General features: G+C 40.9%; 1 protein-coding gene across 1 annotated transcript in view; it reads left to right on the forward strand.

Moving 5' to 3' along the window:
* The window catches only part of RPE (ribulose-5-phosphate-3-epimerase), a 98,446-nt gene that overhangs the window by 14,653 nt on the left and 66,692 nt on the right, over nucleotides 1-17,101 (forward strand). Inside the window, exon 4 of the mRNA XM_053698778.1 lies at nucleotides 3,088-3,222. Coding sequence (XP_053554753.1) covers nucleotides 3,088-3,222 — 135 coding nt within the window. The remainder of the gene's footprint in view (nucleotides 1-3,087; nucleotides 3,223-17,101) is intronic.

A 17,101-nucleotide genomic window follows, 5' to 3' on the forward strand; every position in this document is an offset into this window, starting at 1 on the left:
CCTTACGTTAAACTCCCTTCTTGACCCTCTGCAATCTGGATTTTGTCCCCATCACTCCACAGAGACAGCAATTATTAAGGTTACCAACGACCTACTTACAGCAAAATCAAAAGGCCACTTCTCTCTGCTTATCCTCCTTGATCTGTCCGCAGCCTTTGACACTGTTGACCACCCTCTTTTGCTTCAAACCCTCCAATCCTTTGGCATCTGTGACACAGCCCTTTCGTGGCTCTCTTCCTACCTGTCAAACTGTACCTTTAGTGTAGCCTTCTCTGGGGCCTCCACTGCCCCGTCACCACTTTCTGTCGGAGTACCGCAAGGCTCTGTCCTCGGTCCCCTTCTCAATCTACACGTCATCACTAGGTTCCCTAATAAAGTCCCACGGTTTCCAATATCATTTGAATGCCGACGACACCCAAATGTACTTCTCTGCACCAGACCTATCTCCTTCCTTGCTAACCCGTGTCACTAACTGTCCATCTCTTCCTGGATGTCCTCTCACTACCTCAAGCTAAATCTCTCCAAAACTGAGCTCCTCATTTTCCCCCTTTCTTCCAAAATCTCCACCCCCAATCTCTCTATAACTGTCGACAACTCCATCATTACCCCTACCCCACATGCCCGATGTCTCGGGGTCACATTTGACTCAGATCTTTCTTTCACTCCTCACATTCAGTCCTTGGCTAAAGCCTGCTGCTTCCACCTTAAAAACATCTCTAAAATTAGACATTTCCTTACACAAGACACAACTAAGATTTTAATCCACTCTCTCATTCTTTCCTGCCTCGATTACTGCAACTCTGTCCTCTCTGGTCTCCCCACCTGCCGCCTAGCTCCTTTACAATCCATAATGAATGCCTCTGCCAGACACATCTTCCTTACACGTCGCTGTTCATCTGCTGCACCTCTCTACCAATCCCTTCACTGACTTCCTCTTGCCTCTAGGATCAAACACAAAATTCTCATTTTGACAAACAAAGCCCTCAACTGCACTGCTCCCCCCTATATCTCAGACCTTGTCTCCAGATACTCTCCCTCCCGTCCCCTTCGCTCTGCTCATGACCTACTCTCCTCCTCTCTGGTTACCTCATCGCACTCCTGTTTACAGGACTTCTCCAGACTGGCTCCCATCTTGTCTAACTCTCTGCCTCGCTCCACAAGACTCTCCCCTAGTTTTGAAAGCTTCAAGTGCTCCCTAAAGACTCTTCTGTTCAGGGATGCATACAACCTACGCTAACCTTACTTTATACCAGTTCCACTCCTCTTTTGCTATCCCCTGAACCCCCTTAGCATGTAAGCCTAAGAGTCCAGCTGTTTGTAGATCACCTTAAGTGCTGACTACAACAGTGCAACTCTTGGCAGGGCCTCTACACTCCCCCTTTTGTTTATAGTGCTGTGGAATCTGTTGGCGCTCTACAAATAACCGATGCTGATGATGATAATAATAATAAAAATGTTGACACTACGGCACATTGGTTTGAAACTGACAGAGGTCATGTGTCCCTACACTACCGAAAATTATCGGTTAGAGGGGGAGCTGGAACCCTACACTACAGATAAGTGCTCGTTTCGAGGTGGGAATGGTGTATCCGTATCCTTTATTGTATGAGCAACAATGCACTACTGGGAGATAGCTGAACGCATAAGGTTAGCTAATGACAAGAGGCACATGTGCAGCCACCAATCAGCAGCTTACTCTCAATAGTTCATTGCTGCTCCTGAGCCTACCTAGAGATGCTTTTCATTAAAGGATAGCTCAAAAGCGAAGAAAATTAGATAATAGAAGTAAATTGGAAAGTTGTTTTAAATCGAATGCTCTATATGAATCATGAAAGTTTTTTTAATTTTGACTTGACTGTCCCTTTAAGCACAACTTTAGCCCCCATATGCATGTGTAGAGATGTCATGTATGAGCCTCTTTAAGTCTGCTCATGTGAAGGAATTAATTTATAAAGCACTATAAAGAGGACGCATTTTTTGGTGTTTGAGGACTTTCCTAAAAGTGCAAGGTCACGTTTCTATATGAAATTTTCATTAAATTACAAGGAATCATTGACGCTAATTATAGCTGTTAATGTCCCATGAAATTATTTCTAAAAACAAATTTTGAACTTCAAACGCATTAAATCCGAGGGGTATTATTTTGCTCCTTTTAATGCATTGTATTAACTTAATTTTTCGATTCATTGTACTAGTGCTCACTGGCAAACAGAAACAGGACATTTAGTATGTAGGGAAATCGGCCTGTTAGTGGTACTTCGGATAGAGCATCTCCTTCAAAACTTGTAAGCGGAGCTTTTACAACCATCAATTCATTTTTGGTAGATGCCTACACAGATAACAACTTTGACATCCAGCAGAAAGGCTGACTTTACCACATTATCATCAAATAAAACCCAACCTGCCCAAGAAGTTAAATGTTCACTCCAAGTATCCTACCTTTATTTTTGTATGGCTTAGATGTGTATGTAAAGACTGTAAAATAAAGCATATCTGTGGGTGATGCATTCTTTTGCTGGCCTGCCCAGAATGAAGTAGACTGGAAGTGTTAATAGCCATGATGGATACTGAAAGTGGAGCTATGGCAAATACGTGTAGCATAAAGGGACATTACAGTTAATACTATATTGATACTATTTGGTGAAAAAAGGGCCATTAAATACAGTAGAATTGCAGAATCGGCAAATGCAAAATAAAACGACAATTAATTACTCTGAGTTTTAAGTGAGCAGTAGATTTTTTTTCAATACTTACTTTAATTTGCTGGCCCACTGTATCATGTGACAGCCATCAGCCCAATCACAGACTCCTATATGTACGCCGTGAACGTCTTCACATGCTCAGTTAGTAGCTGGTGCCATGCTCCTGGCTGCCAGTCTGAGATCATACATTTGTCTTTCCTTCCCTATACATCCCAGCTATACTATATTACCATACACACAATAATAATTTCAACTTCTCTTTCAAATGCATCTTTATACTGTTATCTGTATGGGATTATTTATATACATTAGTAGCATTTAGTCCTGTAGTAACATATGGATGGCATTATTTTAATATTTTTTTTGCTGTTTTTCTCTCTTCTAGGTGGGTTTGGGTATTAAACCAAATACTACAGTGGAATTATTGGCCCCGTGGGCTAGTCAGATTGATATGGCTCTGGTTATGACAGTGGAGCCAGGCTTTGGGGGACAGAAGTTCATGGAGGACATGATGCCAAAGGTAAGCAGTGTTACTTATTGGGGTGAACTCTAGTATCAGTATATAAACACTTGTACAAAACTATTTTTAACTTGTATGTATATAAAAGAACTTGTACATATTGAATGGTTGTCTCAATGAAAAAGGTAACGGGTACCAAAACTCATAATTAAACATTCATTATTCAGTTCATGCCATTTTAAATAACCTTCCAATGCATTTCTGTTATCAAATTGCATGTTTTCTTCTTTTTATATCCTTTGTTAAAGAGCATACCCAGGTAGGTTCAGAAGTATTTAGACTCGGGATAGTCTAGTCAAAATTAAACTTTCATGATTCAGATAGCACATGCAATTTTAACCCCTTAAGGACCAGCGACGTACCCTGTATGTCGCTGGCCTTTTTTTGGGACTTGATTGCTTTATAGCGTGGTCTTGCCACCAGCGTTGAGACTGCTCTATTCCACAAAGCCTGCTGGAGGGAGGGCATTAATAGCGTGTTCTTGCTAGACTTGTGCTATTATGTCCTGAAAAAAACCCTTAACGACCAGTGACATACAGGGTACATTGTGGTTATTAAGGGGTTAAGCAACTTTCCAATTTACTCCCATTATCAATTTTCTTTGTTCTATTTGTATCTTTATTTGAATGTTAGCTTAGGAGACGGCCTGTATGGGTTACGTTCTTGCTTTTTAAAATAAAGATACCAAGAGAACGAAGAAAAATTGATTATAGGATAAAATTTCAAAGTTGCTTAATATTGCATGCTCTATCTAAATCATGAAAGTTTAATTTCAACTGGACTGTTCCTTTAATTGTTCTGAGCACTATATGGCAGCAGTGTTTGCAACAATATATGTAACTATGTTATACTTTGTTGCAAACAGTGATATCAACAGGGTATAAAAAAGCTTGTTACAGACACTGATGACACGTTCATGCTCATGAGACTAAGTATGCTCTTTAATTAAGGATACCAAGATAACAAAGTAAAAATGAGAAAAAAAAAGTAAATTGGAAAGTTATTTAAAACTTCATCATGAACATGTGAGATATGATCAACCTGAGGAACGCCTCGCCATTTGTGGGAGGAGGAGAGTGCTTGATAGAACAAGCTCTGCAGACTGAATAGTTTAAAGCATAGCATGTAGCAGTTAGCCAGAAATCATATAAGCTTGTGCTTATCGAACCTAACTTTAGCTCATCAGGGAATGCTTTGTGTGTAACGCAGATACAAGAGTTCCTGTATAACAATGGGGTAAGACAGGCAAGGCCTAAATTGCAACACTCTCTTTGCTTACAAGGGACTTGCATAAGAGATGTGTTTGTGGCAAAGCTCATGTCATTTCTCAACATACCCAAGCTAATCTTCATCTAAGTGTACTGCTAGTTCTATGAGTGGGTTAATATGGTACTTTCAGGGCTAGCTCTGTCTGGTATTGTGCCTGCAACCTTGGCAAACTCCACATCTGTCTGTTATACTTATGGTTCCTGTTTAAGTTATCCTTCAGTTTATTAACTAGATGTGCATATTTTGAGACTCTTGGTGATGTTCTATAGCCACACTGTTAAATAAGTGATATTCTGAGGTTTACTCCTTTTATATAATGGCTTATTGTTTTGTTACAACTATTGAAAGCTCATCAATGGTTCTTTATTTAAAGATTATACAAAGAGTTAATGGAACAGTAAATACAGTAGATTTGCATAATGAACAAATGCATGAAAAAAAGACAATGCAATAGAACTTCAATTGAGTAGAAGATTTTTTTTTTTTTCTGACAAATTTTAAAGTTGTCTATTTACACTCCCCCTGTATCATGTGACAACCATCAGCCAATGGCAAATTCATATACGTATATTCTGTGAATTCTTGCACATGCTCAGTAGGAAATGGTGATTCAAAGTGTCAATTTAAACAGACTGTACTTTTTGTTAATGGAAGTAAATTGGATAGTTTGTCAAAATTGCATGCTCTTTCTGAATTATGAAAGTTTAGTTTTGACTAGACTATCCCTTTAAATGTGGTATCAATAAAAGCAAGAAATCTAACTATGTATTATGACTTTTAAAGATTGTTCTGCCTGTGTGTCTTAGTATTTCATGTAATTTAGCTTTGCTTCTTTTCTCAAAGAAGGATTTCAGTGTCCTTTCATGGATATGAAACACAAAACATTTCTTTTGTGAAAGAGCATACAATTTTTTTTTTTTTTTCTAATTTACTTCTATTATCATAATTGCTTTGTTCCTATGGTCTTCTTTGTTGAAGAGATACTAGGTAGGTGTCTGTAGCACTACAATTTTGTCACACAGTTGTTAATCTTGTCAGAGTATTCTATTGACAACTGAGGATGTAAGTATGGATAGTATTATGTCTATACTATGTAGTTCAATCGCTACAGACATACCGTGTAAGGCCTAAAGTGCTGGGAAAAGGAGTGTTTTTTTTTTTTTCCCTCCATGGCAGGCTACACAATATAGATGATGTAGGGAGTCTATTGTAAAATAGCTTAAAGGGACAGGAAACCCATTTTTTTTCTTCATGATTCAAATAGAGAATACCATTTTGAACAACTTTCTAGTTTATTTCTATGATCTAATTTGTTTTGTTCTCTTTGTATCCTTTGTTGAAAATACACCCAGGTAGGCTCTGAAGCTGCTGATTGGTGGCTGCACATATATGCCTCTTGTCGTTGGCTTTCTGCTAGCTCCCAGTAGTGTATTACTGCTCTTTCAACAGAGAATACCAAATAGAATTGGAAATTTGTTTAAAATGTTATGATGTGTCTTAATCAAGAAAAAAATACATTTAAAATATCTTACCGTGCTTACATCTGCTGTCTGCGGGGAAAATGCTCCCTAAGCTGTCTGTATGATGATCAGTGTTTGATCTTCAAATATAAGCTTATCATAGAAAGGTCCTACAGCCCTTCGTGTATTACCTCATAATATCTTTTATCCTAGTCAACTGCTTATCTAGATTGGTTCGGAATATACGAAACATAAGTTTTACAATGTCGTCATGTTTGCGATACTTTCTGTGTTTTCTTTGCTCTGCTTGTTAAAATGCAGATTACTCCCTCAATTAATAATCGCTGTTCCTATATATGGCTAAATGATTAATTGGTTGATTTATTAGAATATATTCCTGTGATATACTGGGGATAATCACCTTTTAGACGGGAATTATTATAATATATAACATAATTTAGGTAGGAACACCTCCAACCTCACTCATACTTCAGTTTAACGTATAGCCAAGAAGTGAGGTGTAAAAAAAGGAGTAAAAAGCATACAAAAAAGAGGAGCTGGAAAAACTAATGTGCTTTATACAAAAAATCATAACCACAAAAAAGGGTGGGTCTCATGGACTGTTGCCACTATGAAAGAAATTAAATCCAAAAAAATAATTTAAGTTTTCTTAAAAATGTCAGAAAAACTCAAATCAAAGGCATTAGAATCAAACTGATACAAGTGCCTGAAGAACCTTTCTACCAAAGGCTGCATCCAAAGAAGCAAACACATCAAAATGGTAAAATTTAGTAAAAGTATGCAAAGAAGACTAAGTTGCTGCTTTGCAAATTTGATCAACTGAAGCTTCATTCTTAAAAGCCCAAAAAGTGGCTACTGATCTAGTAGAATGAGCTGTAATTCTCTGAGGCGGAGTCTGCCCCCAAATAAGCTTTGTGAATCAAAAGTTTCAACCAAGATGCCAAAGAAATGGCAGAGGCTTTCTGACCTTTTCTAGAGCCAGAAAACAAACAAATAGACAAGAAGTCTTTCTGAAATCTTTAGTAGCCTCAACATAATATTCCAAAGCTCTTACCACATCCAAAGAATGTAAAGACCTTTTTAAGAGTATTCTTAGGATTATGACATAAAGAAGGAACAACCATTTTCTCTATTGATGTTAGAATTCAAAACTTTAGGCAAAAATTTAAATCAAGTCCGGAAAACAGCTTTATCTTGATGGAAAATCAGATAAGGAGACTCACAAAAGAGCGCAGATAACTCAAACTCTTCTAGCAGAAGAGTTAGCCAAAAGAAATATCACTTTCCAAGAAAGTAATTTAATATCCAAAGAATGCATATGCTCATAAGGAGGAGCCTGCAAAATTTTCAAAACCAAGTTGAGACTCCAAGGAGGAGAAATAGGTTTAATACCAGGTTTAATACAAATCAAAGCCTGAACAAAACAGTGAATATCAGGAAGTTTAGCAATCATTCTATGAAATAAGACAAAGAGCAGAAATTTGTCCTTTCAAAATATTTGCAGACAAACGCTTATCCAAACCATCCTGAAGAAACTGTAAAATCCTAGGGATTCTGAAAGAATGCCAAGAATAATTTTGAGAGGAACACCAAGAAATATAGGTTTTCCAAACCCAATGATAAATTTTCCTCGAAACAGACTTACGAGCCTGTATCATAGTGCTAATCACTGAGTCAGAAAAACCTCTATGACTAAGCACTATGCCATCAAATTTAGAGATTTGAGATCCTGATGGAAAAATGGCACTTGAGACAGAAGGTCTGGCCTTAAAGGAAGTGGCCAAGGTTGGCAACTGGACATCTTGACAAGGTCCGCATACCAAAACCTGAAAGGCCAAGCTGGAACTATCAGAAACACATAAGATTATTCCATTATGATCTTGGAGATCACCTTTGGAAGAAGAACCAGAGGCGGAAAAATGTAAGCAGGTTGGTAAAACCAAGGAACTGCTAGAGCGTCTACCATCTCCGCCTGAGGATCCTTGGGCCTGGAAAGATATCTTGGAAGCTTCTTGTTCAGACGCAAGGCCATCAGATCTTTTTCTGGGGGACCCCACCTCTGTACCAATTGAAAAAACATCTGGATGGAGAGACTACTCTCCCGGATGTAAAGTCTGACGACTGAGATAATCCGCTTCCCAATTGTCTACTCCTGGGATATAAATCGCAGAAATTTGACAAGAGTTAGATTCCGCCAAAGAAAGTATCAGAGATACTTAGTTCATTGCTGAAGGAATGCGAGGCCCCTCTTGAATATTGACATATGCCACTGTAGTGGTATTGTCTTTCTGGAATTGAATATAACGTTCTCTCTTGAATAGAGGCCAAGCCTGAAGAGTTCTGAAAATAGCACAGAGTTCTAAAATATTGATTGGTTACATCGCCTCCTGAGATTCCCAAACCCCTTGTGCTGTTAGACCACCAGACAGCTCCCCAACCTGTAAGATTTGCATCTGTTGTGATCACAGTCCAGGAAGAACAAACAAAGGAGGCCCCTTGAACAATAAGGTGATGGTTTAACCACCAAGACAGAGATTGTCGAATGTTGAGACTTGAGTATATCAACTGTGATATCTGAGTATAATCCTTGCACCATTGGTGCAGCATGCAAATCTGAAGAGGTCTCTCTTGAAGACGAGCAAAGGGGATCGCGTCCGATGCTGCAATCGTGAGACCTAAAACTTCCATGCACATAGCCAGTGAAGGTTTAGACAAGCTAACACTAACTTCATTCATCTCTTTTCTGTCAAAGAGTCATGGACACTGAATCTATCTGGAAACCTAAAAAGGTGACCTTTGTCTGAGGAATCAAGAAACTCTTTTGTAAATTGATCCTCCAACTATGTCTTTGAAGAAACGACACAAGTTGTTTTGTGTGAGATTCTGCTAAATGAAAAGATTGAGCTAGTACCAAGATATCGTCCAAATAAGGAAACACTGCAATACCTTGCTTTCTGATTACAGAGAGAAGGGCACCGAGAACCTTTGAACAGATTCTCGGAGCTGTTGCTAGACCAAATGGAAGAGCGACAAATTGGTAATGCTTGTCAAGAAAAGAGAATCTCAGAAACGGATAGTGGTCTGGGTGAATAGGAATATGAAGATAAGAGTCCTGTAAGTCTATTGTGGACATGAAATGACCTTGCTGAACAAAAGGCAGAATAGTCCTTATAGTCACCATCTTGAAAGTTGGGACTCTTCCAAACGATTTAAAGTTTTCAGACCCAGAATTGGTCTGAATAATCCTCCTCCTTTGAGACAATGACCAGATTTGAATAAAAACCCAAACCCTGTTCCTGTAGAGGAACTGGAACAATCACTACTGAAAGCTCTAGGTCTTAAACACACTTCAGAAAAGCCTGAGCCTTCACAGGGTTTGTTGGAACATGGGAAAGAAAGAATCTTCCCATGGGGAGGTCTTATTCTGAAACCTATTTGATACCCCTGAGAAACAATATGCTGAATCCACTGATTTTTGGACAGAATCTGCCCAAATGTCTTGAAATAATTTTAGTCTGCCCCCCACCAGTTGAACTGGATTGAGGGCCGCACCTTCATGCAGTCTGTAGTTGGTTTTTTATAGGGCTTGGACTTTTTTCAATTTGTGGATGGTCTCCAATTGGAACCAGGGGGAGGAGTATTTTTTTTTTTTTTTTTTTTTGTTTTGTTCCTTAGACTGACTAAAGGAACGAAAACGATTGGGAGCTTTAAATTTACCCTTAGATTTCTTATCTTGGGGCAGAAAAACTCCCTTACCCCCAGTGATAGTGGAGATAACAGAATCCAATTGAGAACCAAATAAATTATTACCTTGAAAAGATAATGATAGTAATCTAGATTTAGACACCATATCTGCATTCCATGATTTAAGACCTAAAGCTCTTCTAGATAGAATAGCTAAATACATAGATTTAATATCAATCTTAATAATATCAAATGTAGCATCACAAATGAAATGATTTGCATGTTGAAGTAAAACAACGTTAGACAAATCAGGATCAATAGCTGCTCTGCTAAATTGTCCAACCAAAAAGTTGCAACATCAGCTATAGAAATAGCAGGTCTAAGAATATAGCCAGTATGTAAATATGCCTTCCTAAGATAAGATTCAATTTTCCTATCTAAGGGATCTTTAAAAGAAGTACTATCTTCTATAGGAGTAGTAGTACGTTTGGCAAGAGTAGAAATAGCGCCATCAACTTTAGGGACTTCCTCCCAAAGCTCTAAATTAGGCACAGGTAAAGCATACAATTTTTTAAACCTAGAAGAAGGATTAAAAGAAGAACTAGGCTTAGACCATTCCTTAGTAATCATATTAGAAATAGCATCTGGAATTGGAAAAACTTCAGGAGTAACCTCAGAAGTTTTAAAAACAGAATTCAAACGTTTGCTATTCTTGTTATCAAGAGGACTAGATTCCTCAATACCCAAAGTAAACAATACTTCATTTAGCAAAGAACAGATTTATTCCATCTTAAAAAGAAAGGAAGATTTATCAAATTCAGAGTCTGAAGTAGGATCCTCTGAGCCAGAGAAGTCATCATCAGCAGACAATACTTCAGTATGCTGTTGGTCAATACAAACTTCATCAGAATTATGAGAAGTAGGAAGAGACCTTTTACGTTTATTTGAAGAAATGTGCAGGGTTGGATTTCTGGTGTCATGCCATTACTGTAGTTTCAGTATAGAGTCTCATTTTTTGGGAGCATCCTTTCTCTTCGGAAAGGGAGCTATGTTCGGGGTCTGGATCCCCTCCTTTCTCCTCCTGAGGGTTTTGGTGGCTCGGGGGGCTTTTATTTCCCTTGTCCTTTCGGACATTGCCAGTTGCCTTGGTGCTGGGTCCGTTGCCTCGGAGTGGGAGTCAGGTATCTGACTGCTCTGTTAAGCCTTGACCGTGTATCAACAATAGATCTTGTGGGCCTTCCTAAGGTGGGAGGCTTCGCGGTGTGTTATTTAGGATACTATCCTTCCCTGTTTTTTCTGGGGAGGGAGTTGCTCTGCTCTTCTGTGTTCTCTGTGAAGATCCTGGGGCAGCTTACTAGCTTTGATTAACTAGTGTTGGTGGTTTGCAGCCACTCAGACCTCTTTGGCAGAGGGAAGACTGTGGCTTCATCTGGAGCATTATAGGATCTAGTGGCTCCCGGGGGTGGTTTATCTCCCTTGGTCGCTCTCTACTGAGTGCAGGTTGGCATTCTGTGTAAGGAAGGGGGTCTCCCTTTGTCCCTCCAAGTTCCAGGATTGAGGCGTTACATTGGTCCCTTGGACTCCATGCAGATAGCGGTCTGGGATTTCCTTCCTTTATTCTGCTCGGTCAGTAAGGGTTTTTCTTTACGCGGCTTTGTCTTGTTGCAACCTTGGTTTGCGCTCTGGAGTTATGATTGGGGTTCTTTATAACCCTAGTTGTTCGTCTGATGGTCCTTTTGGACTCACTTATCGGAGTCCTTCTTCCCTTCAGGGCGAATGTGGAGGTTCCCGTTACCTTGGGTAGGGGGTGAGTTTAAGTGTGGGCTTGATGCCTGCGGGACTTTGTCTCCTCGGAGGCCTTTGCGCTTGGTTGAGTCTAGGATTCTGTGCGGTCCCTAGCAAGGGCCCTGCTGGTCTTAACTGATAAACATTTTTGTTCTTCTGGTGAGGCAGTTTTTTGTCGGTTGTTCGGGTGAGTCAGGCGGTGGTGCCCTCAGAATTGGCCGCCTCTTGTACCCGCCCGTTTTGCATTCTGTGTCCGCTTATAGCTTGGGTATTGTTTTCACGAAAGTAATGAATGCAGCTGTGGACTCTCCCCGTTTTAAGAAGAGAAACTTAAATTATGCTTACCTGATAATTTTCTTTTCTTCTGACGGGGATAGTCCACAGCTCCCCACCCACGTTTTTTGGGGCGGCCGTAAATTTCAATTTTTATTCTTCTGGCACCTTTTTCACCCTGATATTTTTCCTACTGTTCCTTTCCAAATAAAGTATAGTTCTAGAAAACTATTTGTATATGCAAAACATTAAGTCAAGTAATGAACTCAAACAGCAGCTCTAGGCTAGCATCAAATTTGAAATATGCTACACAATAATTTTACCGAAAATAACAGGCAAAAACCCATAAAATGCTATTTTCGACCGAAACGTTTCTGCGGCCAAAATTTCAGTGCATCCCTACCATAAACTGAGATAATATTTGAGCTCCAAGATGACAGAGCTTAAAGGGATAGTAAACCCCATTTTTTCTTTTATGATTCAGATAGAACATACAATTTTAAACAACTTTCCAATTTAATTCTATTATTAAATTTTCTTCATTCTCTTGTTATCCATTGCTGAAGGGACAGCATTGCACTACTGACAGGATGCTGAATATATCTATTTAGCCAATCACAAGAGACAAATGTGTGCAGGCACCAATTAGCAGTAGCTCCCACTAGTGTATGATATGTGCGTACTCCTTTTTTAACAAGGTATACTAAGAGAACAAAGCACATTTGAAAATTGAAGTGAATGTAAAAGTGTCTTAAAATGACATGCTTTAAAGGGACATAAAAACCCATTTTTCCCCCTCATGAATCAGAGAATACAGTTTTAAATTATGTTCCAATTTTACTTCTATTATCACTTTCACTTTATTCTCTTAGTGCACTTTTGCTCCTTCAATAAAGAATACTATGTGTGAGCTAGCTGAACACATTGCATCTGAAGCATGAAAGAAAATGTTTGGGTTTCATGTCCTTTTAACCCCTTAATGACCGAGGACGTGCAGGGTACGTCCTCAAAAAAAAGGCAGTTAACGCCTGAGGACGTACCCTGCACGTCCTCGGTGTGGAAAGCAGCTGGAAGCGATCCTGCTCGCTTCCAGCTGCTTTCCGGTTATTGCAGTGATGCCTCGATATGGAGGCATCCTGCAATAACCATGTATGGCCATCCGATGCAGAGAGAGCCACTCTGTGGCCCTCTCTGCACCGGACATCGATGGCCGGTATCGTTGGTGGGTGGGAGCCGACGTGGGAGGCGGATGGCGGCCATCGATGGGCCCAGTGATGTGGAGGGGGGCGGGATCGTGGGCGGGGATGACCGGGGGGCGCGCGCGCACGATAGGGAGGGGGCGGGCGCGTGCACGGGAGGGAGCGGGTGGGAACCGCTACACTACAGAAAATATGCACCATAGGATTTGCTAATCAGGGTTCTAAAACGTAATAAAAATAAAAAGCAAAATCAGGGGGTGTTGGGTTAGTATGTGGGAGGCAAGCTACACTACAGAAAAAAAAATGGGGAAAAATAAAAAAAAACATTTTCTCCAACATAGGTGTGTCCGGTCCACGGCGTCATCCTTACTTGTGGGATATTCTCTTCCCCAACAGGAAATGGCAAAGAGCCCAGCAAAGCTGGTCACATGATCCCTCCTAGGCTCCGCCTACCCCAGTCATTCTCTTTGCCGTTGTACAGGCAACATCTCCACGGAGATGGCTTAGAGTTTTTTAGTGTTTAACTGTAGTTTTTCATTATTCAATCAAGAGTTTGTTATTTTCAAATAGTGCTGGTACGTACTATTTACTCAGAAACAGAAAAGAGATGAAGAATTCTGTTTGTATGAGGAAAATGATTTTAGCAACCGTAACTAAAATCCATGGCTGTTCCACACAGGACTGTTGAGAGCATTAACTTCAGTTGGGGGAACAGTTTGCAGTCCTTTGCTGCTTGAGGTATGACACATTCTAACAAGACGATGTAATGCTGGAAGCTGTCATTTTCCCTATGGGATCCGGTAAGCCATGTTTATTACGATTGTAAATAAGGGCTTCACAAGGGCTTATTTAGACTGTAGACATTTTTTGGGCTAAATCGATTGATATTAACACTTATTTAGCCTTGAGGAATCATTTATTCTGGGTATTTTGATATAATTATATCGGCAGGCACTGTTTTAGACACCTTATTCTTTAGGGGCTTTCCCAAAGCATAGGCAGAGTCTCATTTTCGCGCCGGTGTTGCGCACTTGTTTTTGAAAGGCATGGCATGCAGTCGCATGTGAGAGGAGCTCTGATACTGATAAAAGACTTCTGAAGGCATCATTTGGTATCGTATTCCCCTTGGGTTTGGTTGGGTCTCAGCAAAGCAGATACCAGGGACTGTAAAGGGGTTAAAGCTTAAAACGGCTCCGGTTCCGTTATTTTAAGGGTTAAAGCTTCCAAAATTGGTGTGCAATATTTTCAAGGCTTTAAGACACTGTGGTGAAAGTTTGGTGAATTTTGAACAATTCCTTCATGTTTTTTCGCAATTGCAGTAATAAAGTGTGTTCAGTTTAAAATTTAAAGTGACAGTAACGGTTTTATTTCAAAACGTTTTTTGTACTTTCTTATCAAGTTTATGCCTGTTTAACATGTCTGAACTACCAGATAGACTGTGTTCTGAATGTGGGGAAGCCAGAATTCCTATTCATTTAAATAAATGTGATTTATGTGATAATGACAATGATGCCCAAGATGATTCCTCAAGTGAGGGGAGTAAGCATGGTACTGCATCATTCCCTCCTTCGTCTACACGAGTCTTGCCCACTCAGGAGGCCCCTAGTACATCTAGCGCGCCAATACTCCTTACTATGCAACAATTAACGGCTGTAATGGATAATTCTGTCAAAAACATTTTAGCCAAAATGAACCCTTGTCAGCGTAAGCGTGGATGCTCTGTTTTAGTTACTGAAGAGCATGACGACGCTGATATTAATATCTCTGAAGGGCCCCTAACCCAATCTGAGGGAGCCAGGGAGGTTTTGTCTGAGGGAGAAATTACTGATTTAGGGAACATTTCTCAGCAGGCTGAATCTGATGTGATTACTTTTAAATTTAAATTGGAACATCTCCGCATTTTGCTTAAGGAGGTATTATCCACTCTGGATGATTGTGAAAATTTGGTCATCCCAGAGAAACTATGTAAAATGGACAAGTTCCTAGAGGTGCCGGGGCTCCCAGAAGCTTTTCCTATACCCAAGCGGGTGGCGGACATTGTTAATAAAGAATGGGAAAGGCCCGGTATTCCTTTCGTCCCTCCCCCCATATTTAAAAAATTGTTTCCTATGGTCGACCCCAGAAAGGACTTATGGCAGTCAGTCCCCAAGGTCGAGGGAGCGGTTTCTACTTTAAACAAACGCACCACTATTCCCATAGAGGATAGTTGTGCTTTCAAAGATCCTATGGATAAAAAATTAGAAGGTTTGCTTAAAAAGATGTTTGTTCAGCAGGGTTACCTTCTACAACCCATTTCATGCATTGTCCCTGTCACTACAGCCGCATATTTCTGGTTTGATGAACTGATTAAGGTGCTCGATAGTGACTCTCCTCCTTATGAGGAGATTATGGACAGAGTCAATGCTCTCAAATTGGCTAATTCTTTCACTCTAGACGCCTCTTTGCAATTGGCTAAGTTAGCGGCTAAGAATTCTGGGTTTGCTATTGTGGCGCGCAGAGCGCTTTGGTTGAAATCTTGGTCGGCTGATGCGTCTTCCAAGAACAAGCTACTAAACATTCCTTTCAAGGGGAAAACGCTGTTTGGTCCTGACTTGAAAGAGATTATCTCTGATATCACTGGGGGTAAGGGCCATGCCCTTCCTCAGGATCGGCCTTTCAAGGCAAAAAATAGACCTAATTTTCGTCCCTTTCGTAAAAACGGACCAGCCCTAGGTGCTACGTCCTCTAAGCAAGAGGGTAATACTTCTCAGGCCAAGCCAGCTTGGAGACCAATGCAAGGCTGGAACAAGGGAAAGCAGGCAAAGAAACCTGCCACTGCTACCAAGACAGCATGAAATATCGGCCCCCGATCCGGGACCGGATCTGGTGGGGGGCAGACTCTCTCTCTTCGCTCAGGCTTGGGCAAGAGATGTTCTGGATCCTTGGGCGCTAGAAATAGTCTCCCAGGGTTATCTTCTGGAATTCAAGGGACTTCCCCCAAGGGGAAGGTTCCACAGGTCTCAGTTGTCTTCAGACCACATAAAAAGACAGGCGTTTTTACATTGTGTAGAAGACCTGTTAAAAATGGGAGTGATTCATCCTGTTCCATTGAGAGAACAAGGGATGGGGTTCTACTCCAATCTGTTCATAGTCCCCAAAAAAGAGGGAACGTTCAGACCAATCCTAGATCTCAAGATCTTAAACAAATTTCTCAAGGTCCCATCTTTCAAGATGGAAACCATTCGAACTATCCTTCCTTCCATCCAGGAAGGTCAATTCATGACCACGGTGGATTTAAAGGATGCGTATCTACATATTCCTATCCACAAGGAACATCATCGGTTCCTAAGGTTTGCATTCCTGGACAAACATTACCAGTTCGTGGCGCTTCCTTTCGGATTAGCCACTGCTCCAAGGATTTTCACAAAGGTACTAGGGTCCCTTCTAGCTGTGCTAAGACCAAGGGGCATTGCAGTTGTACCTTACCTGGACGACATTCTGATTCAAGCGTCGTCCCTCCCTCGAGCAAAGGCTCACACGGACATCGTCCTGGCCTTTCTCAGATCGCACGGCTGGAAAGTGAACGTGGAAAAGAGTTCTCTATCCCCGTCAACAAGGGTTCCCTTCTTGGGAACAATTATAGACTCCTCAGAAATGAGGATTTTTCTAACAGAGGCCAGAAAGACAAAGCTTCTGGACTCTTGTCGAATACTTCATTCCGTTCCTCTTCCTTCCGTAGCTCAGTGCATGGAAGTGATCGGGTTGATGGTAGCGACAATGGACATAGTTCCTTTTGCGCGCATTCATCTAAGACCATTACAACTGTGCATGCTCAGTCAGTGGAATGGGGACTATACAGACTTGTCTCCAAAGATACAAGTAAATCAGAGGACCAGAGACTCACTCCGTTGGTGGCTGTCCCTGGACAACCTGTCACGAGGGATGACATTCCACAGACCAGAGTGGGTCATTGTCACGACCGACGCCAGTCTGATGGGCTGGGGCGCGGTCTGGGGATCCCTGAAAGCTCAGGGTCTTTGGTCTCGGGAAGAATCTCTTCTACCGATAAATATTCTGGAACTGAGAGCGATATTCAAGGCTCTCAAGGCTTGGCCTCAGCTAGCGGGGACCAAGTTCATACGGTTTCAATCAGACAACATGACGACTGTTGCGTACATCAACCATCAGGGGGGAACAAGGAGTTCCCTA

Source organism: Bombina bombina, chromosome 1 (genome assembly GCF_027579735.1).
Source record: "Bombina bombina isolate aBomBom1 chromosome 1, aBomBom1.pri, whole genome shotgun sequence".
Taxonomy (NCBI): Eukaryota; Metazoa; Chordata; class Amphibia; order Anura; family Bombinatoridae; genus Bombina; species Bombina bombina.